Here is a 27,625-nt window from a genome sequence, read left to right on the forward strand (position 1 = left end):
ACTGGGAGACATAATTCCTTTTTCTCGGGTCACTGTACGATCTCAACAAATAAGCTATTAAAATAACAGTGTGTAACACATTTTATTTAATTGTTTTGGTTCCTGGGTAGTAAATGTTATTTCCTAATTACTTATGCCTCAAAAGTATAGAAAATGGCTATTATTCCCCACAAACATTCCTTTTGTGACAGGATAGTGATATTTTGAAATGTACCTATTTTTCAGAACATTCCAGATAGATTCAGTGCTGAGTAAACTTGGAGTAACTTCTAGAACTTTCCAGTAGTATAAATAGTAGGCCTTAAGGCCACCAGTTCAGTTTAGTTCCAGCTGCCTAAGTGGATACATATCAAGACCTTGCTGGACGCCTTGAATTATGATGAGTACGGCTGGGAGGTCATAGGAGACTTCAAAATGGTGGCATTCCTGATGGGTCTCCAAGGTGGTTTTACCAAGTTTCCCTGCTATCTTTTCTTTTGGATCCGCAGGGACACCAAGGCGCACTACCACAGGCGGGACTGGCCACAGTGGACCGAGTTCTCTGTGGGGAGGAACAACTTCATGTTGGAGCCACTGTTGGACACCTGGAATGTGCTGATAACACCACTGCACATCAAATTGGGCTTTATGAAACAATTTGTCAGACCTCTAGATAAGGAGTCGGCAGCCTTCAAGTACCTTCAAGACGTCTTCCCTAAGCTGTCTGAGGCAAAAGTCAAAGCTGGTGTCTTCGTCAGACCACAGATAAAGAAGATCCTGGAGTGCAATTAATTCCCCAAGAAGCTCACTAGTGAGGAGAAAGCGGCTTGGAACAGATTTGTCGCAGTGGTTTGGGGCTTCCTGGGCAATCACAAGGCCGAAAACCATGTGGAGCTGGTTGAGACACTGGTGAAGAACTACGGCACAATGGGCTGTAGGATGTCCCTCAAAGTCCATATCCTTGATGCTTATCTTGATAAATTCAAGGAGAACTTGGGAGCATACATGGAGGAGCAAGGCAAGCGCTTCCAAAAGGATATACTGGACTTTGAACGCCGCTAACAAGGACAGTATAACGAGAACATGATGGAAGACTACATTTGGGTGGCTGATTCGTGAAAGTGATTTACAGTATAATCGTAAATCTTGAAAAATGACTCACTTCGAAATCTTTTGTAGTCATTTTTGTATTACTTCAGTATAAATACATGTTAATTTGGACTCATATGTTGTTTTTTCTGACTTTATGTGAACGAAAAGACACAAATTTGCCGTTTTCTCATTGGAAATAGGTACATTTCAAAATATCACTGTCCTGGTCACAAAAGCAATGTTTGTGGAGAATAATAGCCATTTTCTATACGTTTGAGGCATAAGCAATTAGGAAATAACACTTACTACCTATGAACAAAAATTGTGCTACATAGTGTCAATAACTCAAATCAATGTTTCATGTTCATTTATTTATTTAGCAAGTGGTTTTGTAAGGTGGATTTCAGCCGTTTAGTGATTTCTTTCTTCTCATATAATTACAGTACATAATTTCAACTCAAATCAATATAAAATGTCCATGTATTTATTTATCTGGTTACTAGCCGTGTAATAAGTGGGATAATGTTCAGTCACCTGGTTGTTATCACAAACTAAACTCCTTCAGGGTGATACAAGACCTCCCGATCACCCTGTTGGGGTTTATTTTGCGATAACAACCAGCTGACAGAACATTATCCCTTACTTTACTGTTTCATCAAACCTCATGTTTTTGGCACTTTGCTGGCAAAGCTGAACATCAGTATGAAGAGGAAACTAAGGTCATTTTGATCAACAGTGGTGCTGAGCAATGTCTTTATTTGGTTGAAGCAAAGTTGGGTCATAACAGATGGGAAAATGATTTTATCCAATTAACTAACAAAATAAATAAATAAAATAAAATAAAAACCAAAAATGCATAGCTTATACTGCATAAGGTTGTAGCATGTAATTGCTACCTTCAGGATCTATTTCTACTTGATTTCTACTTAAAATTCTATTTTGTTTGTGTAATCAATTGTAGTCAGGTTGATTTATGTTATTTTATTTTTTAGTCTACTAAAAGTCCAGAATCTGTGATTCTGTGTCAATCTTTTATCTCAAAAGATCAAGAACATTTTGATTCCTTGTGATTTGACCCCTTGAAACTCCATCCACAGTGAGAGTGAAAGTTTACTTTATCATTTCATTCTTACCTCTCTTTCAGCATAATAGAAGAGAGTTTCATGCAGTTCTCCGTCTGTGAGAGCAATGATGACACTGGCTGTGCGGTATCCTTTACAGAGATACAAAGTTTCTGTCATAAAACTTTGTTCCGGGTTTTAATGTCATGCAATTATACATTTTAAAACTTCTTTACTAGACAAACATGCAACATGAAGCTAGCAAGTTACATTTTTATTGAAGAACATTTCTATAACCCGATCAGATTTTAGACATCTAGAAAGAGTTAATCATGCATGGGGTTAGCGCTTCTACATTCTTATCAACTTATCATTTTCCACTGATTTTAAAAAGTTTAAAAAGAATGTTCGTAGTTCAATATAAATTAAATCTTGGTTACAGTGAGGCACATGCAATGGGAGTGAATGAGGCCAATCCATAAACATTAAAATACTCACTATTTCAAAAGTTTAACCACATCACATAAACAGTATGCATGTAAACATGATCTTAGTGTGATAAAATCACTTACTACATTTTTCTGTGTTAAGTTACAACTTCAACTTCAATTGTTGCCAATGACAACAAACCCAAAACCGTAAAACAACTGTTAAAACCAACTTTACAGCTCAAATAATTCATGAGTTTTAACAGAAAAGTTAATGTTAGTGTTTTTTTTTATTAAAAGCTTCACATTTCTGCCTGTAAAAATTTGGCCCCATTCATTTCCAGTGTAAGTGCCTCACTGTAACCTCGATTTGTGCCTTTTTTTTTTAAAGAAAAGAAGGGATGAGACCAAGTTTATTTTTGTGGTTATCAACATTATGCCACAAATGCTGTCGATTGAGCTTAACTTGTATTGAACCCAGAACATTCCTTAAAGGGTAGATTATGGGTATGGTTAGGGTTGGGGTTAGATTTAGGACAATGAATGTTGTCCCAGGACCAACAAAAGACCAGTACCACATTGCCCACCAAAAACCAGTTAAGACCATCTTGGAATTTAAGCTTATCCAAACTGGCCGAAATTTTTTAAAACATTTTATTAAATGTACATACCCTCAGTGTTACCATAGTAAATCTGTTCACTTGCCTAGATGAAATAAAAGAGGAAAAACAAAAAGAAATCCTTTGAAAGTGTGTTTCAATTATCTCCTGTAGATCACGGTGATCGGTTATTTCAGTGACAGATAAGAAATAAAGTAGCACAGCTGTGGAAAGCCATTTGAAAGCTTAACAGTTTAATTTCTGAGTACCATTTGTCTGAGTACTGGCCAAACACAACCTGAACTTTATAAAAGCTATTTAGTCATGGATTTTAATGTGGGTAGGCAGTATTGCTGAGCCAAAATGTTTCCTTTTTGGCTCACTCACCCTCTGAATGCCCTCATGCATGAAAGTATCTCCACCTGGCCGCACATTCTCGAGTTCCTCCAGACCTTTACGAATTAGGTCCCTTACAAATGCATGCGAACAGAGAGAAAATAATGAAAATTCATGTCCAAAGTCATACATATATGAGTATATAAGAGTGTAGAGTTGTAAAATTGTTGTGGATGGCATAATGTGGATGGCATAAATCAGAAAATTTGGCCTTGGAAGAATTTACTGAGAAAAAAATGCTAGTTTAGGCTAGAATTGAATTGTACACTTTGGTATCTTGACAAATCTGATAATAACGGTTTGAGACATTGAGCATTCTAACAGTGATTATGCTTAATAAGCCGACAATGCGTGTGGTCACGCAAACAAATAGACATGGAAAGATAATGTATTTATTTTTCTTAAATCAGTTTATGAAAAAATAACATTTTGATGTGTGTTGTAAAATTATGTTACCTGTCTGTTTGGTTGAAGGCAAGCTGATCTTTCCAGCCTGATTTCATGAAATTTACATCACTGTGACAACATTTTTGCAAAACGAAAATATGCGCTACATTGCACATTCTGCTGGAGTTTCCAAGTGAAATATCCAGCAGGGGCGCCAAAAGGGAGTGAAATAATCAGACGTAATCAGACAAGAGTTTTATTTTTCATTAGATGGAGGTTGTAATGAGGAAAACTTACCTCCTTAACCTAAAACTTTAACCTAAACCTAACTAATAGTGTCCTAAAAGCAAATGAGAGGTAAACAAAACAGACATCCTTACCCTTAATCAACACCAAAACCTAACCGATAGTGTCCAAAAACAAATGCGACATGAAAAGTACATTTTCTGAAGCAATCACGTCATTATGCTTGAGTGTTTGGCTGGACTTCCGAGTCCAAAGCCCAACCCTCTATCAGGTGATCTACTGCACAAGAGCCTGTAATACAAGCGTAAACATGTATCGTTCTTTAAATAATGTGTTTATAAAATCTCATAATCTGCTGTTGTACTGATGATTTGTGTGAAAGTGAATAAAACGCACAGTTGTTGTATAGCGCCTCAGGTTTGGGGAGTAACGGAATACTTGAAACAGTGTTACGTAATCAGGATACAATTTTTTTTAACTGTAATCCATTACAGTTGCATACAAACTCAATATATTCAGATTACAGTTACATTTAGTAAACATTGTGATTACTAGCAGGATTACAATTTTCAATATATAAAAAATAAACAAAAGATCCTCCTGGCATAAAATGATAATGACCGCTGCTTGCTTTAGAGTGGTACGGATATGATCATATGCGCGCTGGAGATCTCTTCTGGTTCACTCTCATGACTCAAGTGAATCTCACATGTACTTGCTTGTTTTGAATATTGGGGGGTTACCTCTCCCCCATCCCCCATTAAATCTACGCCCCTGACCTGATACACAATTTAAAGAAGCATTTAAAGGTAAGACCCATCAGAAAATCATGTTAGCTAAATTAGTCATAAGTGTTTTCTAATTTTGCCATCAGACCATCATGGGAACAGGAATAGAAGCGGAGAATCAACCACTCCCCACGGCGAATGGCCAGTATTCCGGTACACTGGACACCTATAGTCGAAACTTTAGTGTGACTTCACATTGTTCAATTGTTCTCTGAAATGTGTTCATGTTGTAATGACAACTGTGATTGTGACAGCATTTCTTTTTTTCTATCTTGAAAAAAAAAAATCGAAATTGTACATATGTATACCAAATTAATGAATAATGTCATTACGTTCTTAGAGGAAATTGCAGTGGATAATTTATCTGATTTTGATACTTATTATAAATGTATCGTTAAGAAGTTCAAAAGTATGGATGAGGGAGAAATACTGTAACATTTGAAAACTCATAGAAAGTAGGAATAAGTAAATGAAGACACACTAAAACGTTTTCAATCTATTTTGATCTTTTCTTTAAAACTCAATTTAGTTTATTTATTTACATTAAAATCCTCCTTAAAGATAAACATAGAATCACCCATAAATTGTGGACTGTGGATCACGAGCATGCAGCAGACACTGCATTAATAATATTGATGATTATGAAAAAGAAAATAGCCTGTGATCTACCTATTGCTGTCGGACGTTAATGAATGGTCAGTGCCAATTAGTCTACATGCTAACTGCAGTGCATGGCAGAATTCAACTTTGTAGTGTTTTTGAATCCGAGGTATATCCTGTTACATTTTGTTTAATGTTAACCAAGACATAATTCAGTGCATCTGTTCAAACAGTTTTTTCTTGATGAGAAAATAAACTAATTTCTCTTGACTTTATTCACATATGCGATCTTGAGGTAATCATAAAGTAACTAAAAGTAACCTGATTACATTACTTTTTTATTTAGGTAACTGGATTAAGTTACTGAACAAATTGTTTACTAAGTACTCTCCAATAAACGTTGGGTTATTTATTTGACCCAATAGCTGGGTTAAACATATTGGGTTGTTCTCTTGGGTTATTCCTAATGTTTATTGGGTTGTTTCTATAATAACGCACCCAGTTAGGTTAAAACTGGTCACGCGAGGACATTTTAAATTTCAACGGTCGACCAGTGCCACTGCCAACAGAAGATACAGAGGTGAGTTAATAATATCACGATATATGAACACTTTTCGTTTTCTTTATCAACATACAATAATAGCTGATTAATTAAATAATTTCCCATTAATTTTGGGTCTGCTGTATTGCTGCTCACTTGGCTACCGACATAACACTTGCTATAAAGCCTGCCTATTTTAAACCTATTAGAAACTATAAATTGGGATGCTCTCACTCACTTTCTGTGTTCGTCCTGACACAGTTTTTTGGAAATCATACATAATATTTCATATATTTGGCCGACGCATGAAGAAATTGTAAGATTCATTATCCGGTGTTGCAGACACGGCAGTTTTTCATCAACTGAAAGAAAAGTATTTTGTTATTTTTACAGTGTAACATTAAAATACAGAAATATGAAACATTTTATCTAGAAAGTTATATCTGCAAGGCACTAAATTATATAATACACAAATTATCTATCTGAAAGCCCCTTTTCAGATAGTTCTGCACCCCTGAATTCACGACAGACTGCTCCATGCCATGTCACAAGCAAATCACCGGTCCAGACCCGCCTCTGCTTAGCGGTCCAGGCCCGCCTCTGCGCCACATACTAAGCCCACCTCTGCTCCATGGTCCAGGCCCACCTCCATCCCTACGACTCCACCTTGGCTCCGCCCCTCGAGCCTCTCATGCCCCCCCCGCCCGGACTCTGCCTTGATGCCATGCCCCACGCCACAAGAGACACCCCCCCCCCCCCCCCAGGTCCCTACAGAACACTGGACTTATGTGTTTATTCTGTTTTTGTTCATGTGTCGGGGCATTGGGAGCCGCCCCTTAGAGGAGGGGATATGTCATCCTTATAGTACAAATAATACTAGGATGATTAAAGCATCATTTTAGTTCTTTTATAACCCAATTTATTGGGTAAAACTTGCTACCCAGTGCATTGATTTAAAATATCCCAACAATGGGTCGGTGCTATATCAACCCACCATTGGAATATGTGTTGGGTAATTTTTAACCCAACTGATTTTAGTGAGTAATATGTATTTGTAAAGGATTACATTTTAAAAGTAACCCTCCCAACGGAGCGCCTCAAGTGTTAAATTCACCAGGAAACATACAACATGGCACGTAAAAGTCAGTTTTCAAAAATGTAGTCATAGTACCGTTCATTTTATGAGACTAGGTTGCAGTGATCTTTCCAAAACAAGGGATAACACATTAACTAGGTCCCTTTTTCACAATTAGTATTCCCTTCAAACTAATTCAAACAAAGCATTCCTCTTGCTATCGGAAAAGACTAAATCTAGCACTGGAAATAATGCATTTGTTAAACTGAAATAGAAGGAAGGAAATAAACATCTGACACATGGAAAAGATTTCCAGATTATTGGCACAGGCAGCTCACAAAAGTGAAATTTCTTTACAAATTATAAAGCAGATGTTGAAGTCTTGGAAGTTCTCTTTTGGGGGATTGGAGATAATTGTGAAGACAAGGGCATGCTCATTGCAGATGTGCTGTTCTCTCACTTTATGTGTCATTAATGTTCACATAATCAATTCTTACAGATTTGGCCCTCTTTGTTAGGTAACAGAAGAGTGAAACTGCAACATCTTGTTGCCACAAATCCATACAAACTCTTCCAGATAGTAACTGTAATAGTAGCACAATGCAGTCATTTGGGTTTATGGGTTGAGCTAGAGATGTTCGCACGTCTCAAGTCTTTTGTCATGACTCCAAGTCATGTCTCAAGTCTTCAAGGCCAAGTCTCGCTTTTGGTATACTTTTCTACATGAAGAAGATTCGTTTTTATAAACCCTGCTGTGAGACAATTATTGAATCTTTATAGAAACTGTATTATTTCTAGGGAATTCGGAGGCAAAAGGAGTAAATGGCGCATAGTTTCACAAGAAAAAGTGTGTGAATGTGAGTGTGCATATGAGGCTCCCTTATATATTCAGACTGCTCACACAGTGAAATCAGAAACAGTAGGTTGCGTTTTCTTTAGCTGAAATTGGTCTGTGACCAATTACAAACACTGCCCCCAGTGGCCAAAGCAGTAAGTGTTGTTTGGTGTATGGGCACGTGTGAGTTCCATTTTCCAGGTATAACATCCACGGATGGGCGACAAAAGCGAGTTGTGAAGTCAGTTGTTTACAGTTTTACAGGCAGTAATAAAGTGAAGAGAAATGTATATTTTATAAACTGTACCCCCAAACCCAAAGCCTAAATGTAGACCTAACCATCAGTGGAGTAAAAAATTTAATGTTAGGGGTAAAAATGCAACCTCCGATTTGTGCTTGTCACTGATTATGCAAGATCTGAACCCAGGTCTCCCACACTGCTGACGCAATGTGCTTCTGATCAAGCCATAACGGGAGGTAAATTCACTAGAGCCGATGCAAAAAGGTCTGATTGGAGATGGCGCTTGTCAGTGAGTTGGCATAATGTGGCCGATCCAAGGGTACCGGATCTCTCTGAAACAACATGCTGACTTCCTGTGTATCTTGTTGCTATCCAAACAGTGTTGCAATATTCGCGTTTCAAGTTTAATAATGAGATACACCATATCATGTTAAACCACAAATCAGAAAAAATGAAAATAAAATGTATTTACTGACCTGTCCTCTGTAAGCTGCATTAGAATCTTGCCCTGATCAGAGAATACAATGAAGGACATCCGCAACTGAGGGCTAGAATAACAAACATGTACAGTATATTAGACTGACATTAATTATTATTTCACATTGCATGTCAGATGCAGTGAAGTTATTTCAGATTGAATTGCACTTTAGAAATAATTGAAATTTGGTATTATTATTTTAAAAGAAGGACACTAAACCTTTAATTTGTTAAAGGGGTCATGTCATGAGGAATCACATTTTCCTTGATATTTTGACAAAATATGAGGTCATTCTACTAAAGATAATGTAAAATTAGAAACTCATCATTTAAACTTCAGCATTTATTGAAACCAAGCTGTAAAAACGGCTTGTTCTCTGCCAGTCACCCACTAGTGGTACCATTTATTCATCACCACCTCTACAGCAACAACCTCAACACCTACTTAAAATCATCGCACCCTTGGCCCCACCCACTGCCGCTCCATTCATACTCAGAGAGATAGCAGGACAGACTGGCCTAGTGTGGCCTAAGTATTTCTGAACATCAAAGGGGACCTATCTGGACTATTTAGAATTATTTTTGTGTATAAACATGCTCTACACAAACCTCTTTGACCGTTGTCATGTATTTCGGGCATCTATAGAGCACCTATTATGGTTTTTCAAATAGTGCCTTTTAGTTATTGACTCCCAAAGGAAAGAACCGATTCTGAACACCTGAAGCAAGTCATTTGGAATTCCAGACTTACTTCCTGTACTAACCTACATAATTTGGTTACAAAAAACCCTCCACTGGTCTTCATTGGCTGCCCTCAAACACTACACTAAGCGGTAGACCAATCATAACAGACTGGGACATCTGACCAATCAGAGCAGAGTAGGCTCTCTGAAAGGAGGAGTTTAGAATGAATGCTTTAGAACTGATCATTGAACAAGTCGTTTTTGACACTGGGAAAAAAGGTAATGCTGCAATTTAAATTATTAGCAAATTAAAGGGTTTTTTGACCTTGGATGTATTTAAATCTTTTGTATGAGACCTTTAAAACAAAATTAGAGGAGGCACTTTTAAAAACTATAATAGGTGCACTTTGAAAGAGCTGAAAAGTAGATGCCATTCTTTTTCATTCAGCTGCCCCATGCTGTTTTGAGCCCAAATGTGTCCTTGATACCTTCTTGCTCCCATCTACACAATTTGTAATCGCTGGTGTATGTGAACATGCACTAGATGGATGTATTTGACCATTTGGATGTGTTTCCGATGGGTCGGTGCTATATCAACCCACCATTGGGTCGGTCATATCATATCAGCATGAATCTCTTGTGAACCAGTCATAATATGTTTGTTTTGCATAGGAACTGTTTTTGAAAGACGGGGCAGTTAAAAACAGTTAGACCCAATCACAAAACCGTATGTAAACAGTTTCATTCATGAATATTTAAAATGTCAAGATTGCTTGATAGTTTATGGTGTTAACAGTTGTGCTGGAGATGAACAGTTTGATTTTATCAGATGTAATGTGTTGGACAGGGCCGTTTCTAGGCATAGGCGAACTAGGCGGTCATCTAGGTTGCCGCCTGCTGGGAGGGCGCCAAAGAGGAGGCCTCTGCCATACCACAACCCCCCTCTCGGGTATCTCACCTAGGGTGCCAGAAAGGTCTGAAACGGTACTGGTGTTGGATGTGCGTTATGTGTAAACCCTGAAATGTATTTTTGTAATGTTGTGGAGCTTGTTCATTTTCTTCCAATTGGGTTTCAGATATGGCTGTATTGGAAGGGCTGCACAATGTTAGGCAATCAAAACGGCCACTGTTTACGTTGAAGTTTGAAGGAGACGCTAAGGCCAAAACAGAGCGTTTTAGACAGAGGGCCAGAGACAGGGTGGAAAATTATCATATATTACTAAATGATGATTGTTTTGGTGCAAAAAAATAAAAATAAATTAACATTATCAGTTGACCTCAGGGAATATAATAAAATAAAAAAGAGCATTTCATGACCCCTTTAAAGACCCCATAATGACATAATGCGTTGATTTTTCCATGTCTGTTATAGCTTCAGTGACAGCTATATGCTCGTTCACTCCTAAAAGTTGAGAAGGTGAACATTTAGCAGTTCAAAATCTTTATCTTCTGGAAAAAAGTCCAAAAATATTGATGACTCATCTTGCACTGTGATTTTGTCAAATGATTTTGTAGAATGAGAATGTACCTTCCCATAATACCACCTGCAAATGATTAGCAAATCATGATAAACAGCTATGACAACTGGCTATTTAAAATATTTACAATCCCAATCATCCCTTTGATATATCCTCCCATAACTTCCTATCTCAGTAGCAAATGTCAAATCGGGGCAGCATTTATCAAGCCATTTCATAGGGTCTTTAAGGGAAATTTTTATTATTTTTCATGCCCATTTACAGCAGAAAAATGTGCACACACTCACACATTTGAGTAAAGATCATAAGGGGGATTCTTCTTTTCTTACCTTATGAACTTATGGGTCAGATGTTCCACAAAGTTATATATTTCATTCCAGTGATGCTGCACACTTCCAGATCTGCATGATGAAAGAGACATGTAACAGACACTTACAGTCACACATCAAGGGGGCAATAAACATTCACAAGCTGAGAGGAATAGCCAAAGTCTGAGAATTACAGCTGTGTGAAAAAGTTTTTCTTTTCTAGAAGCAGCCATTCAAAAACTATACCTTTGACACATTTTCAAACTCCTAAGAGGGAACTGAAGGATCCAGCATCCCCCAGAATAGCTGTCTGTGTGTGTGATACCAACCGTAAATTTCCCATTGATTTCACAAAAGTTAACATTTTTGATGCAAATGTTACAGAGGTGCCTCTATGTAACACATTTGAAACATCACACTTGAATCTATTATTTAATTAACACTCTGAGGTCCAATTCAATTTAACAGGTCACTTGGACAAATTGATTAAACAATTGTAACGGGTCTCTACTTTAATGGAAAGGAGGAAGCGTGAGATGGTGAGATCCAATACAAAAAGTTCATTTATTTTCTCAAACTCAAAAAACTCGCTTTTCAGCAGAATCAAACAACACAGTCATTGGGTGTGCTTGTGTGTATGCAGCTTTCTCTCCTCACTGGCATCCGGCTAACTATTAAAACCCATCTCCACTCTCACTGCAATGACAAACAGCTGTTAGAGACAATCATTGCCAGGTGATGATCCTTACCGTTCTTATTTCCTGATCTCACCCTCCAATCACAAGCTGGCACTCAACCATGCCCTCACCAACACAACAATGTATAAAGTTATAGATGCAGCTGTTCTTCACAGTTTTTTAATTATGTAATTACAACTAATGTTGTTTTGTTTGTCTTTCCAACGTGTCACCCACCTGGTAGTTTTACTTACTGCTGTAATACACTCAAGTGATTTACAAACTCTTTGACGAAATCATTAAAAGAACCGATAGAGGGGGGCCTGGGTAACTCAGCGAGTAGTGACGCTGACTACCACCCCTGGAGTCACGAGTTCGAATCCAAGGTGTACTGAGTGACTCCAGCCAGGTCTCCTAATCAACCAAATTGGCCCGGTTGCTAGGGAGGGTAGAGTCACATGGTCGATATAATGTGGTTCGTTCTTGGTGGGGTGGGTGGTGAGTTGTGCGTGGATGACGCGGAGTATAGCGTGAAGCCTCCACACGTGCAATGTCTCCACGGTAACGTGCTCAACAAGCCATGTGATAAAATGCGTGGATTGACTGTCTCAGACATGGAGGCAACTGAGATTCGTCCTCCACCACCCGGATTAAGGACTTAGAGCGTATTGGGAATTGGGCATTTCAAATTGGGGAGAAAAAAGGGAGAAAATCTCAGAAGACTTTCCTAATGGCTTGATTTTGTATTTTCTACCCATATTTTATAACCAACATTCCCTTATACTGTAAATGTACTTTTTAACCACAACTCCATAAGCTCTGTTTATTGATCCATTGCACGTATGTTGTAAGGTTTCAGTTTCAGAGAAAATCAAACACATGAACAGCCATGATATCTTTATCCCCTAATGATGGATAATGATTTCTAGTGCCACTAATCACTACCTCATGAAGCCATTCTGATTAGTTATCTCTGTGCCAGATGTTATTTCTATGATGCCATATCTAGTGTAGAGCTACAAAATGAAATCAAAATGATGTGGTTAAAATTATGTTTTTACATAGTTGTTACAATGCATAGTAGTCACTGGGAGAAACCACCAATTGTTTTTCACAGCTCTCATTTTGCATTCTGAAATGCAAAGTGGCCAGTGGCCGAAGCTTTAAGTGTTGATGAGGTGCAAGTGAGTTTTATGTTTATTTGTAAATGAAGTAATACAGCCATCAGGAAATCCAATTTTTGTGAGAGCACTAACTTTAATCGCAAATTTTGTGCCACCAGTGGCCGTGGGTGGGAGTGTTTGTATGATTGTAGGAGTATGCACGTAAACTGTGGGTGTATTGTATGTTAATGAAGTGCCGCAAAGTACAATTTGATATTTTCCTGAGAAATTAGTCAATGCAGTAAGACGTTTAAATACCACGTCTTAAACTCAGCGCAAAGATTGATTCCACCAGCAGGCAGTAATAAATTTAAACTCTGAAAATAGTGGTACATGAAATCATGTACGATTTGTAGCTGTCTTATATGAAACAAAAATGTACGAGATTTGTGTTAAACTATCTATAGGTCATGGTTTATTTTTCAACAATTATGATTATTATGCTTAAATTTACAATTGTATTTATTATCTAATTTGTAATGTATTTCTCCACCTGTTTTCATAGAGTGATTTTTAAGCCACTGCAAAATGGGCCGGTGGAAGAAGTTGGAGAGGGTGAAAAGTTTTTGAAATGGAATGACTATTTGACTACTTCGTTATTTTGATTATATTTTCACTGAAGTGTATATTGTGTATATTGAAGTGTAATTTCAAAGTAGAAATTTTTTTGGTGTTTTACAGTTTTTCTCGATTGCTTAAACTCATTCAGTGGATCCGTTGTTCCAAAACTGACGTTGTGTCGAGTGAAGCGACACTAGGGGACTTTCATGAAGGCCTTGGTTACCTCTGAACTCTAGCTAATGAGAAATTGGCAGACAGAATTTGCATGTCCCTCCCCTGGACATACGGGTATAAAAGGAGGGAATCATACGTCTGTCCATTCAGATTTCTTCTTCGGAGCCGAGCGGTTGTGTGTTCAGCGAGCTGAGATCACTTACTGTTCCACTCACCTCTGCAGAGCTTACGTTGTTGGATCTACGGCACATATCAGCGGCTTTCTCCTTCTCTGCACAGCAGTGCAGCTTTGCCCCTTGGCGCTTCGACAGCGCTGCTAAAAGAGAATCTTTGTAAAAGAGTTTATTTTCTCTAAAAGAGAAAACCGACCCACTCACTCATCCACCCTCACTACCCTCAATGCCGGGGCAGCGACAGGTACTCGGAGGTCCCCCAGGTGGACAGAGTGGTTGCAATCCACCTGTGTCCCGAGAACCCCACCACCTGGCGGGATCGCCCGGTGCTCCCCTCCAAGGCCAGTAGGATGATGTCATCACAAACCGCCAAAGTCTACAGCGCCACTGGACAGACCACCTCCGTCCTGCATGCCATGGCCCTCCTGCAAGTTCCCCAGGCCAAGGCACTCAAACATCTGCACTTGGGTAGTCCTGACCCTGACGTGTTACAGGAACTGCACTCTGCGACCGACCTCGACCTCAGGGCCAAGAAGATCACAGCGCAGACACTCGGGCAGACGATGATCACCCTCGTGGTCCAGGAGCGTTTTTCAATGGCTGAACCTGGTCAAGATGCAGGATGTAATCAAAGCACGCTTCCTCAATGCCCTCCTCTCCCAGCTTGGTCTTTTCTGCGACACAGTTGACGACTTCGCCCAGCAGTTCTCAGCAGTGAAGAAACAGACGGAGGCCATCGCCTAAACCTGGGCCCAGCTCTCAGACCCAGCGTGGTCTGAGAGACGCCCCCCGTCTGCCGAACGCCCTCGAGGCTCCCAAGATTTCCTGAGACGGACGACCCAGGGATGAGACGTTTTCTCCGGAGCTGGTAAGCAGACCACTCTGTCCCCCGGTGGAGGACCAGGAGGAGAATCTTCAGTAAAAGTTATTACCCTTCAGGCTGCGGTGCCCATCTAGGGCTTCAGGTCAACTGGGAAAAGAGCAAGCTCACCCTGGTTCAGAGCATCTCTTTTCTCTGCATGGAGTTAGACTCAGTCTCAATGACAGCACGCCTCACCAACGAGCGTGCTCAGTCGGTGCTGAAATGCTTGACCTTATTCAAGCCAGGCACAGTGGTCCCTCTTAAACAATTTCAGAGGCTCCTGGGGCATATGGCATCCTCTGCGGTGGTCGTGCCACTGGGGTTGATGCATATGAGACCACTTCGGCACTGGCTTCAGACTCGAGTCCCAAGATGGGCATGGCGCCGCAGCATGTACCGTGTGTTCATCACCCCCACCCTGCCACCAAACTTTCAACCCCTGGACAGACCTCTGTTTTCTGCAGACATGTATCCCCATACAGCAGGTGTTGCGACATGTTCTGGTCAGGGTTGGGGTGCTGTGTGCAACAGGCACACAGCCGCCGGCTCCTGGATGGGGCACTGGCTGGGTTGACACATCAACTGCCTAGAGTTGCTGGCTGTAATCCTTGGTCTGTGGAGGTTTCTCCCGCTAATACAGGAAAGCATGTCTTGATCCAATCAGACAGCACCGCTATGATAGCATACATAAATTGCAGCTTGACAGGTGCTGTGCAAGGTCAGGGAGGACGAGGAACAAGTCACTCTGGTAGCCACACGGACCTTCCCCGAGGAAGGACCTTCTTTCTCATGGACGGGACACCCTCTGGCATCTGCGCCCAGACCTCTGGAACCTCCACGTCTGGCCCCTGTATAGGATGTGGAAGATCTAAGTGGCCTACCACCTGCTGTCATAGACATGATAAACCAAGCTAGAGCACCCTCTGCCAGGCAACTTTATGACCTAAAGTGCTGCTTGTTCGCAAATTGGTGTTCTTCTCGATCTGAAGACACGCAGAGATGCACAGTTGGGTCAGTGCTCTCGTTTCTGCAAGAGAGGTTGGAGGGGAGGCTGTCCCCCTCCACCTTGAAGGTTTATGTAGCTTCCATATCGGCTCACCACGACGCAGTGGACGGTAAGTCCCTAGGGAAGCACAATCTGATTATCAGGTTACTTAGAGGCACCCGGAGGCTGAACCCTCCCAGGCCATGCCTGTTCCCCTCATGGGATCTCTCCGTGGTCCTTTTAGGCCTTCAGAGACCCCCCATCGAGCCACTAGAATCAGTCGAGCTCAAAGCCCTCTCATTGAAGATGGCCCCCCTGATTGCTCTCACTTCCATCAAGAGGGCTGGGGACCTGCAAGTGTTCTCTGTCAGTGACACTTGCCTGGAGTTCGGTCCGGCAGACACCCATGTCGTCCTAAGACCGCGACCTGGCTATGTGCCAAAGGTTCCTACGACACCCTTCAGGGACCAGGTAGTGAACTTGCAAGCATTGCCCCAGGAGGAGGCAGACCCAGTCTTTTCTTTGCTGTGTCCAGTGCATGCTTTGCATACCTATGAGGACCACACGCAGAGCTTTAGATGTTCTGAGCAGCTCTCTGTATGCTATGGTGGACAGCGGAAAGGGAATGCTGTCTCAAAACAAAGGCTTTCCCACTGGGTCGTCGATGCCATCGCATTGACCTATCACACCCAGGCCATGCCTGCCCACTTGCAGGTTCGAGCACACTCGACGAGAAGTGTGGCATCTTCATGGGCACTGGCCAACGGCACCTCCCTAGCAGACATATGCAGAGCAGCGGGCTGGGTAACAACCAATACCTATATGAGATTTTACAATCTCAGGGTTGAGTCGGTCTCGTCCATTGTTCTCTCAGGTCCGAGCACATAGAACTCAGGAATGCAGACTGTCTGACCGGGTGTTCCACTTGCACATTTTCCCCTTGACTGAGGCGATCACGTGCACTTTTATTCCCCAGTAGAGTCCATTAGATTTCCTCCCTAGCCCTCTGCTCCGCGAATTCTGTTGAGGAATTCCCCAACCAGACCCACTATGGGTACTAAAATTACTTTGTACTGGAATAGGTGCTCCACAGGATGGGCCCTTGTGGATTAATCCCCCTGTGTATATTTTCCATGGTACAGTCCCCCTACAGGCGAACCCGCATCTCCCTAGGGTAGTCCCTGCAGCCCCTCTGTTGCCATGCTTGTAGCAACTCCTCCCTCACAGCAGGTAGGATCTACCACCGTGCCATTCCCACATGTGTCCTGAAAACCCATGTGATGTATTTCACCACTCTTTACCTCCCCCCAGCCTGGGCAGGTGGTGGTCTCCGCAGGGTTTTTTTCCCCCTGAAAGAATAGGAGTTGGAAAAGAATGCATTCCCTGATGCGTGTGATATCGTTAAGATGGCCTCAGCTGCTTTAACTCTATGTGAGAAACATAGAGAGAAAAGGTGTGGCTGGCGTGGCTTGTTCCCATGCTTGGCACATCACTTTGTTCCCCCCTTCAGGGTGCCAGGTACCTAAGAACTTGATGACGATTTTATGGGGCGTTGTGGAAGGGTACGTGCAGTCTGACGCAGCCTGTCGAATTGGCACTCATCTGCCTGCCCACACCTGCATCAGCAGTGCACGTACACGGTTCAGTGCATGGCGTGATTGAATAGGGACAAATAGTGCCGCTTCACTCGACAAAACGTCGAAGTGAGCGACAGACGGGGAACATCTAGGTTACTGTTATACTCCCTGATGGAAGGAACGAGACGTTGTGTCCCCCTGGCCACAACGCTGAACTGAGCCACTGCTATGTCTGAACTTCAGGTAACCGAGGCCTTCAAGAAAGTCCCCTTGTGTCACTTCACTCAACACAATGTCTCGTTCCCTCCTAGACAGTAACCTAGACGTTTTGCAGTGACAGTTAAACAAATCTGACTCATGTGTCAAAACAGGGGAATAGTGTTTATAGTTTAGGGAAATTGGTCTGCTTTTTGATAAATGGCATTGTTTTGTTTTTTATTTGAGTTCAAAAGCTTGGTTGTAGTGTTTAAGCAATCGAGAAAAACTGTAATACACAAATGTTTTTTTTATTTTTTTTTATCAAAATCGATCGATAGAAGTGCCGTGCCAATACAATTACTGTTAATACTAGCCATGATTTGTGTGTCAGTAGATGAAAATGATTAGTAATACTTAAATACTGATGAGAACCACATTTTCCATGTGCATAAGAGGAGCATTTCACTATCATAGAAATATCATCAAGGACACATTTATTCAGAAAATTCTAATTCATTGTATAAAGTCCATTTACACTTCCAACTATTTGTTTATATTGTTGATGCTTGAGGGAATGGACTATATGATAGGATGCAAACAGTGGAATAACCAGAGAAATCCTAAGAATTAAAATGCACTTCATCCAGCCCATTTGCACATTACGCTAACGTTCTTCAAATAGGGCCCCATGTCCCAAACCCCAACCCTAACCTAACCTTTATTGGAGTAAAAATTGCAACCTCTGAATTATGCTCACCACTGATTCTGTGTACTCGATTACTTCCTGGTTTCCATGGGACCATGTCTCAGAGGTTGCTTGCTCAATGCAACAGTAGCACCACAGGGTAAGGTATTCAAATTGGTGCAAACATTTTTTATGGTGAATGGCGTTTGTGAGCAATTCATTAGAATTGGGTTGATTTCAGGGTACATGAACATATGGAAGCAATATGTCGATTTACAGTGTGAAAAAATAGCACACTCAACAACCAAACCAAACCCTGCTTTCACCAAAAATTATTGAGTTGAAAGAATGAACTCTGTCAGTGTACTTTTATACAGACTGACCCCAAGCCTAAAGATTCTAACCTATGCAGATTTTAATTTAATTTGATTTATATTGTTCACCACAATATAAATATCTAATCAAGATTCTGTCTCTGTGTCTCAAAGGGTAAAACAGCCATGCCCTGTTATTAACATCATAAAAACCATCTTAAAGTGCTAGTTGATTTGATAAATGTGTTTAATTGGATAAATGTGTATTAAATTAATTGTTATAAAGATAAATTCCAGAATGTATTGCTATTTTCTAGTGCACAATGATCAAAAGCAACATTTACCTGTAATCTATACATAATATAACAAATCAATAAGACATCAGACAAGTTCTACTCAAACTGATCTCACTATAAATTTGGCAAAAGTAGGTTGAAAGTTCTTCAGGTGAAATCGATCTGTGCTTACTGAAATTCAACCCACTCTTGAATTGATTCGGGAAGTTTTGCTGAATTTTAGGGAACTTGAAAACATGAACATAATTTGAATTTATGCAAAGATGTCTGATGAGAGATGGTGATTTGGAACATTTGACTTTCTGTGTGATCATGTTGCTTACTAAAGCTACTTTTGGGTAGCTCAGTGAGTAAAGATGCTGACTACCACCCCTGGAGCCATGAGTTCGAATCCAGGGCATGCTGAGTGACTCCAGCCAGGTCTCCTAAGCAGCCAAATTGGCCCGGTTGTTAGGGAGGGTTGAGTCACCTTAGGTTAACCTCCTTGTGGTCGCTATAATATGGTTCGCTCTTGGTGGGGTGCATTGTGAGTTGTGCGTGGATGCTGCGGAGAATAGAGTGAAGCCCCCCACACACACTGTCTCCGCAGTAACACGCTCATCAAGCCACGTGATAAAATGTACAGATTGACGGTCTCAGACACGGAGGCAGCTGAGATTCGTCCTCCACCACCAGGATTGAGGCGAGTCACTACGCCACTGTTATGAACAGAAGGCAGCGAAGGCAGACGAGGAGACTGGATCTAAACGCAGGCTTACTTTATTTAACAAAATCAAAACAAACACAAGGAAAACCCTCAATGGGGAAATAAACACAACACCGAGAATACGGGCAGGGAAAACACACCGGGCTAACAACGTTCAACGAAAGACAAGGACTGAACCAAAAACCAGGATATAAATACACAAGGACAGGATGATTACAAATGATACACAGGTGAGCACAATGAACAAAATGGCAGTGATGATGACAGGTGGATACTGGGAAGTGTAGTTCTTTTAAACAATAGACTAGTGAGACAGTGGAGCTAAGCAAGGGACAAAAGTGAAAACTACGGAAAACAAAAGGGACAAAAATGGAAACCAAAGGGGCAATGGTAAAACCAGACAAGGTAACCCTAACATAGCCCCCCCCTCTAAGGGTCGGATCCCAGACGATCCTAAAAGAAAAAAACACCAAAAGACAAAAAGGAACCCACAGAAAACAAAATGATGGCACCGGGGGCACAGAGGGCAGGCAGGAAGTCCAAAGGGGCACAGAGGGCAGGCAGGAAGTCCAAGGGGGCACAGAGGGCAGGCAGGAAGTCCAAGGGGGCACAGAGGGCAGGCAGGAAGTCCAAGGGGGCACAGAGGAGAGGCAGGAAGTCCAAGGGGCACAAAGGGCAAGGACAGGTTCAGGTGGTCTGGGAGCTGGCCACCGGGCAAGGATAGGTTCAGGAGGCCTGGGAGCTGGCCACAGGGCAAGGATAGGTTCAGGGGACCGGGGAGGAGGCCACTGGACAGGAACAGGGTCAGGGGGCCTGGGAAGAGGCCACAGGACAGAGGCCGGGTCAGGAGGCCTGGGAGGAGGCCACAGGACAGGGACTGGGTCAGGGGGCCCGGGAGGAGGCCACAGGACAGGGGCCGGGTCAGGAGGCCTGGGAGGAGGCCACAGGACGAGAACTGGGTCAGGGGGCCTGGGAGGAGGCCACAGGATAGGGGCCGGGTCAGGTGGCCTGGGAGGAGGCCACAGGTCAGGAACAGGGTCAGGGAACCTGGGAGGAGGCCACAGGACAGGGGCCGGGTCAGGAGGCCTGGGAGGAGGCCACAGGACAGGGGCCGGGTCAGGAGGCCTGGAAGGCTCGTGAGTCTCTGGAAGCAGAGCCGTAGGAGGCTCGGGAGGCAGAGCCGTAGGAGGCTCGGGAGGCAGAGCCCTGGAAGGCTCGAGAGGCTTGAGAGGCGGAGCCCTGGAAGGCTCGAGAGGCTTGAGGGGCGGAGCCCTGGAAGGCTTGAGGGGCGGAGCCCTGGAAGGCTCGAGAGGCTTGAGGGGCGGAGCACTGGGAGGCTCGAGAGACTTGAGAGGCGGAGGTCTGAAAGGCTCGAGAAGCTTGAGAGGCAGAGCCCTGGGAGGCTCAGGAAGCTCGAGAGGCGGAGCCCTGGGAGGCTCGAGAGGCTTGAGAGGCGGAGCCCTGGGAGGCTCGAGAGGCGGAGTTCTGAAAGGCTCGAGAAGCTTGAGAGGCGGAGCCCTGGGAGGCTCAGGAAGCTCGAGAGGCGGAGCCCTGGAAGGCTCGAGAGGCTTGAGAGGCGGAGCCCTGGAAAGCTTGAAAGGCGGAGCTCTGGAACGCTCGGAAGGCGGAGCTCTGGAAAGGCGGAGCTCTAGGAAGCTCGGGAGGTGGAGCTCTTGAAAGCTCGGAAGGCGGAGCTCTGGAAAGCTCGGAAGGCGGAGCTCTGGAAAACTCGGGAAAGCTCGGGAGGCTCGGAAGGCGGAGCTCTAGGAAGCTCGGGAGGCAGAGCTCTGGAAAGCTCGGAAGGCGGCGCTCTGGAAAGCTCGGAAGGCGGCGCTCTGGAAAGCTCGGAAGGCGGCGCTCTGGAAAGCTCGGAAGGCGGCGCTCTGAAAGCTTCGGAAGGCGGCGCTCTGGAAAGCTTCGAAGGCGGCGCTCTGGAAAGCTCGGAAGGCGGCGCTCTGGAAAGCTCGGAAGGCGGCGCTCTGGAAAGCTCGGAAGGCGGCGCTCTGGAAAGCTCGGAAGGCGGCGCTCTGGAAAGCTCGGAAGGCGGCGCTCTGGAAAGCTCGGGAGACTCGGAAGGAGCTGACTCTTGGACGGGCACGACCACTGGCGCTGGCTTTTGGACAGTCATGGCTACTGGCACTGGGACGGACGAGACCACAGGCGCTGACTCAGGAGCGGTCGAGGCTACAGGCGCTGGCTCACTGACTTCGGAGGCTACTGGCGCTGGCTCACTGACGTCGGAGGCTACTGGCGCTGGCTCACTGACGTCGGAGGCTACTGGCGCTGGCTCACTGACGTCGGAGGCTACTGGCTCGCTGGCCGTGGAAAGCGTGGGCTCTGGCTCGCTGGCCGTGGCAGGCGTGGGCTCTGGCTCGCTGGCCGTGGCAGGCGTGGGCTCTGGCTCGCTGGCCGTGGCAGGCGTGGGCTCTGGCTCGCTGGCCGTGGCAGGCGTGGGCTCTGGCTCGCTGGCCGTGGCAGGCGTGGGCTCTGGCTCGCTGGCCGTGGCAGGCGTGGGCTCTGGCTCGCTGGCCGTGGCAGGCGGAGACTGGGGAGCAGAAGCCTTTCCTATTCTCCTCCTCCGGGCGGACGAGCTGGCAACGCTGGCTCGCTGGCCGTGGCAGGCACGGAAAGCCCAGAGGCGGAAACCGGATCGAGAGAGGTGGTTCCCGGCGCGAAGTTCTCCCAAGACTAAACTCACATATTCCCTCCACGTGAGGTCTCCGGAGTTCGGCAATTCCCTCAGCTGGTATGTTGGTAGCCCGAGCTGGTAGATGGTCTTTAGGGATGCGTCGTCGAAGCCGGTGTGGGGGGCAACAGCGGAAAAGAAGTGGGAGAACTCGTGGATGGTCAACTCCGCCTGGGTCAGTTCCATGAGGTAAGCTGCTAGATCCATTTGTGGTCTTTCGTTCTGTTATGAACAGAAGGCAGTGAAGGCAGACGAGGAGACTGGATCTAAATGCAGGCTTACTTTATTTAACAAAATCAAAACAAACACAAAGGAAAACCCTCAATGGGGAAATAAACACAACACTGAGAATACGGGCAGGGAAAACACACCAGGCTAACAACGTTCAACGAAAGACAAGGACTGAACCAAAAACCAGGATATAAATACACAAGGACAGGATGATTACAAATGATACACAGGTGAGCACAATGAACAAAATGGCAGTGATGATGACAGGTGGATACTGGGAAGTGTAGTTCTTTTAAACAATAGACTAGTGAGACAGTGGAGCTAAACAAGGGACAAAAGTGAAAACTACGGAAAACAAAAGGGACAAAAATGGAAACCAAAGGGGCAATGGTAAAACCAGACAAGGTAACCCTAACAGCCACCATGAGGACTTAGAGCGCATTGGGAATTGGACATTCCAAATTGGGGAGAAAAAGATGAGAAAAAACTAACAAACAAACAATGGCTTAGGCTGTTTCTAACAGACTTAACAAATGGATGGGATGTACTGACCGCTATATACTTTGTGGACTTGTACATTTAAAGGAAGTTGAGCAAATTCTATCTTAGATGATGATAATAACGTGTTCCACTAATGTCTGACAACCAAAAATGTTCCAAGTAATTTTGTCTTAATTTTGAACAGTGTCTAGATTTATAATTTAAAATCTTTATGTGAAATGTTTGCTTAAAGAAATTTGCTTAACTTTATAAATAACTCTTCATTTGACCCAGTGTCCTTTTTGAAGCCACTGTAGCTAAGACAACTGAAAGTGTGACTCCGACCTCATCATGATTTCAGAATTATTAATTGCTATTATCAATCAGAATAAATTATTTTAGAGTTAATGTGGCAAAAATATGTTCATTGCTAAAGCACTGATTCTGTCCTCCTCTCTCCTCTCCCACCATCCATGTCTTTCTCTTCCACACACAGTTTTTGCATTGTTAGTGAGATCCAGGTTCTCTGCATATCCTTCTGCAGCCAAAGCAGGCAGAGTCATCTGGAGTTGATGGTGAAATGGTTTAACAAGAGGCAAATGTTATGTGTGTGTTTGAGAGTGTATAAAAGAGAAGGATTTATTTATGCAGCTACTCTTAATGAACTAGCATAGCTGCTGAGGATGGCCTATTCATTTTCACTGAAATTTAGACTGGATCATCACATTATTAGGTTCCTCCAACCAAATAGAAAGGTTTAGATAATTCTTGGGAATGGATGAGAAGCACAAAACCCACCCCCAACCACATCGTAAAGGTTTTATTTCAGAACTGGAACAGTTCAACGAGGACATTCACTCAATTTAACTCTAACAATTGTTAGCTTAGCGTTTGCTAACATTCGAAGATTGGCAAATGACACATTACATTTAACCTTCAAGAATGATATAGGTTTCAGAGCCATGACTAACAAAATCAAACATTATTTTAAAGCCAGTAATGACACACAAATAGCATTGTACAATGGCTTGATCATAAACTGTTTATATTTTTAAACCATTACTGTACAATTAAGTAGACGATAATGAACAGTCAACCAGTCATTATTCCAAAATAACAGGGTGTTCAAGACCACAACGGGAAATGTTTTATATTTTTTATGTGCCATGTACATGGCTACTTTCCAAATGAATTAATATGTGGACTTAAAGTGTTGATTTGATTTTAAACTATTTTGTTTTTGTGCTAGATTGTCTTTAAGTGTCTACTAAATCAAAAATAAAAAGGTCCACGACAACATAGAAAGCAATGATGGATGAAAACAGAAACAACATTATACTATTAATTTACATATTAAAGGCAAAAAATAACAATACAGTATAAACTACAACAACACAGTGTTGTAAATGATATACTTAGTTTCGAAACACACCTTTTTTTCTCAACACATTTTCTTAACTGTTCTTTTTTTAGTTGAATGAACAGAGGGAACCAGTGGATGGCCTTCACAGACCCTTGTGACCACAGAAGCCAAACCATCAAACCCACAGCTATAAAGTTGAGCCACTGAAATTGCCAATAAGTAAAACAACCGAACACTGACTTTCCCATAACTTAGAATCAAGTGATCTGGCATTCTTGATTGATTTGTGTTCACAAACTGTGCATGTAAAACATCACCCAAACCTCATTGTGGGGATTGGCAATGGAATGGAATAAATGGAATGTGTTAGATCAGAACTAGATGCCCATTTGCAAATAATTTTCGGAGATACTGAATTTGGGATTTTCATTAGTTGTCAGTTTTAATCATCACAATTAAATGAAATAAACATTTGAAATATATCAGTCTGTGTGTAATGAATTAATATAATATCCAAGTTTCACTTTTTGAATGGAATTACTGAAATAAATCAACTTTTTGATGATATTCTAATTATATGACCAGCACCTGTATATACACACACACTGTAGCCAAAAGTGAAATTATGTACAGATTTTGCTCTTATGGAAAGAAATTGTTACTTTTATTCACTAAAGGGACATTAATAACATGAAAAATTACTATTACAATTTGAAAAAAAAAAATCGGAACTTCTTAAACTACTTCAAAGAGTTCTCATCAAAACATCCTGCATGACAGATTTGCAGATCCTTGTTATTCTAGCTGTCAGTTTGTCCAGATAGTCAGGTTTCATTTCACCCCATGCTTCCTGTAGTTTTGTCGTTAGAGTCACGTTGGGTTAACCTCCTCATGGTCACTATAATGTGGTTCTTGCTCTCGGTGGAGCCTCTACACACACTAGGTCTCAGCGGTAACGCGCTCAACAAGCCACGTGATAAGATTGATGGATTGACTGTCTCAGACACGGAGGCAACTGAGATGTGTCCTTCGCCACCCGGATTGAGGCGAGTCACAATGCCACCATTAGGACCTAGAGTTTATTGGGAATTGGGCATGCCAAATTGGGGAGAAAAGGGGATTAAATAAAATAAAACTGAAGCTGAACATGCTCAAAACGGTGGAGATGATTGTGGACTTTTGGAGCAACACCCCAACATTGACACCCTCACCATTCTAAACAGCACTGTGGCAGCAGTGGAATCATTCAGGTTCCTGGGCACAACCATTTCACAGGACCTGACGTGGGAGACCCACATTGACTCCATTGTGAAAAAGGCCCAGCAGAGGTTGTACTTCTTGTGCCAGTTGAGGAAGTTCAACCTGTCTCAGGTGCTGCTGATACAGTTCTACTCAGCAGTCATTGAGTCTGTCCTTTGCACTTCAGTAACTGTCTGGTTACGAAATCAGATATCAGAAGACTACAAAGGACAGTTCGGACTGGTGAGAGGAATATTGGTTGCCCCCCTGCCCTCCATTCAAGATCTGTACACTTCCATATTGAGGAAAAGGGCTGGGAAAATCCCTTTGGATCCCACCGATACAGCCCACTTCCCTTTTGAACTATTGCCTTCTGGCAGGCGCTACAGAGCACTGAAAACGTCATTGTTACTGTTGTAACCTCCGTTCCCCGAGGGAAGGAACGAGATGATGTGTCGAATGAAGTGACACAAGGGGTCTTCCTGGGACGCCAAACGTACCTCTGAACCTGAGAAAAGGCCAATGTCAAGTTGGCAGACAGAATTTGCATGCCCCGCCCCCGGGCATACGGGTATAATGGGAAGCGAGTGCCAGACAGGATTTTGCACTTGAGGAGCCGATCATAAGGTACGGCCGTTTACAGTGGTAGGTCTAGTGCTGTGGAGTGAAGGAGGGACACAACATCTCGTTCCTTACCTCGGGGAATGGAGGTTACAACAGTAACCATGATGTTCCCCTTCTGTCACTCACTCGACTTTGTGTTGAATGAAGTGACACAAGGGGTCCCATAAAAAAATGACGTGAACTGTCGAGACAGGTGCAAGCAGGCTACTGCAGGCTAGAGGCACCTGTGTCAGCTGCACGTAGCCCTCCCCAATGCCCCCAAAGAGATGTCACATACAGACCTTAGGTTCCCCGCACCCCTGAGGGAGGGAACAGGTGCTACTTGACTAGCATGGGAGCAAGCACAGCAGCCGTGGCCTTTACTCTCACTATGTCTCTCACATAGGACGTGAAATGGCTGGGGCTATCTTAATGCTATGAAATGCACCAGGGAAGGCGGTCTTTCCCAGTCCTATTCTTTCAGGGGGAAAAGACCCTGCGGAGGCCACATCCTGCCCAGTCTAGGGGGAGATAAAATGTGGCAAATACACCACGCGGGTTGTGAAGCCGTACATAGGAAATGGCGCGGTGGTAGGTCCAGCCTAATGAGGGGGGACTCTACAAGCACGGCGACCGGGGCAGCGGGGCTGCCCAAGGAAAACGCGGGTCCACCAACAGGGGGACCGTACCGTGGGAAATACATCACAGGGAGTTTACCTGAAAAGGGAACTAAGCCCGTGGATCCCGACCCCAGTACAGAGCACCTGTGACTCGTAGTGGGTCTGGACGTGAATTGCTCCGCTGAATTCGCAGACCAGAAGGCCAGGGAGGAGAACATCCAGGGAGCGATGATTAGTGGCTAACCTGGGATAGAAGGCACACTGGATCAACTTGGTGAAGGGCGCTGTGTGAAAGCAGATCACCCGGTTGGTTGTGCCACGTTACCGAGTTCTACCGGCTCGGACCTGACAAAACACTACCGACTCAACTCTGAGATTGTAAAATCTGGCTAAGGTTTTGGGTGTTGCCCAGCCCACTGCTCTGCAGATGTCTGCTAAGGAAATGCCATGGGCCAGTGCCCACGAGGATGCTACACTTCTCGTAGAGTGTGCTCGAACCTGCAAGGGGCGGGCACGGCCTGGATGTGATAAGCTAAAGAAATAGCATCAACAACCCAGTGAGCTAACCTCTGTTTGGAGACGGCGTTCCCTTTCTGCCATACGCCAAAGCAGACAAAGAGCTACTCAGAACATCTTAAGCTCTGCGTGCGGTCCAAATAGATACGCAAAGCACATACCGGACACAGCAATGAGAAGGCTGGGTCTGACTCCTCCCGGGGCAGCGCTTGCAGGTTCACGACCTGGTCCCTGAAGGGAGTCGTAGGAACCTTGGGCACGTAGCCCGGTCGCGGCCTCAGGATAACGTGAGAATGTGCCGG

The 27,625-nt window shown here is 43.5% G+C and overlaps 1 protein-coding gene across 1 annotated transcript in view; it reads right to left on the reverse strand.

Moving 5' to 3' along the window:
- Nucleotides 1-27,625, reverse strand: part of LOC127631178 (anthrax toxin receptor 1-like) — a 96,763-nt gene that overhangs the window by 60,586 nt on the left and 8,552 nt on the right. The window contains exons 2-6 of the mRNA XM_052109204.1: nucleotides 11,236-11,307; nucleotides 8,745-8,816; nucleotides 3,547-3,628; nucleotides 3,232-3,265; nucleotides 2,205-2,284 (exon numbers count right to left, since the gene is read on the reverse strand). Coding sequence (XP_051965164.1) covers nucleotides 2,205-2,284; nucleotides 3,232-3,265; nucleotides 3,547-3,628; nucleotides 8,745-8,816; nucleotides 11,236-11,307 — 340 coding nt within the window. The remainder of the gene's footprint in view (nucleotides 1-2,204; nucleotides 2,285-3,231; nucleotides 3,266-3,546; nucleotides 3,629-8,744; nucleotides 8,817-11,235; nucleotides 11,308-27,625) is intronic.

Source organism: Xyrauchen texanus, chromosome 37 (genome assembly GCF_025860055.1).
Source record: "Xyrauchen texanus isolate HMW12.3.18 chromosome 37, RBS_HiC_50CHRs, whole genome shotgun sequence".
In the NCBI taxonomy this organism is placed as follows: Eukaryota; Metazoa; Chordata; class Actinopteri; order Cypriniformes; family Catostomidae; genus Xyrauchen; species Xyrauchen texanus.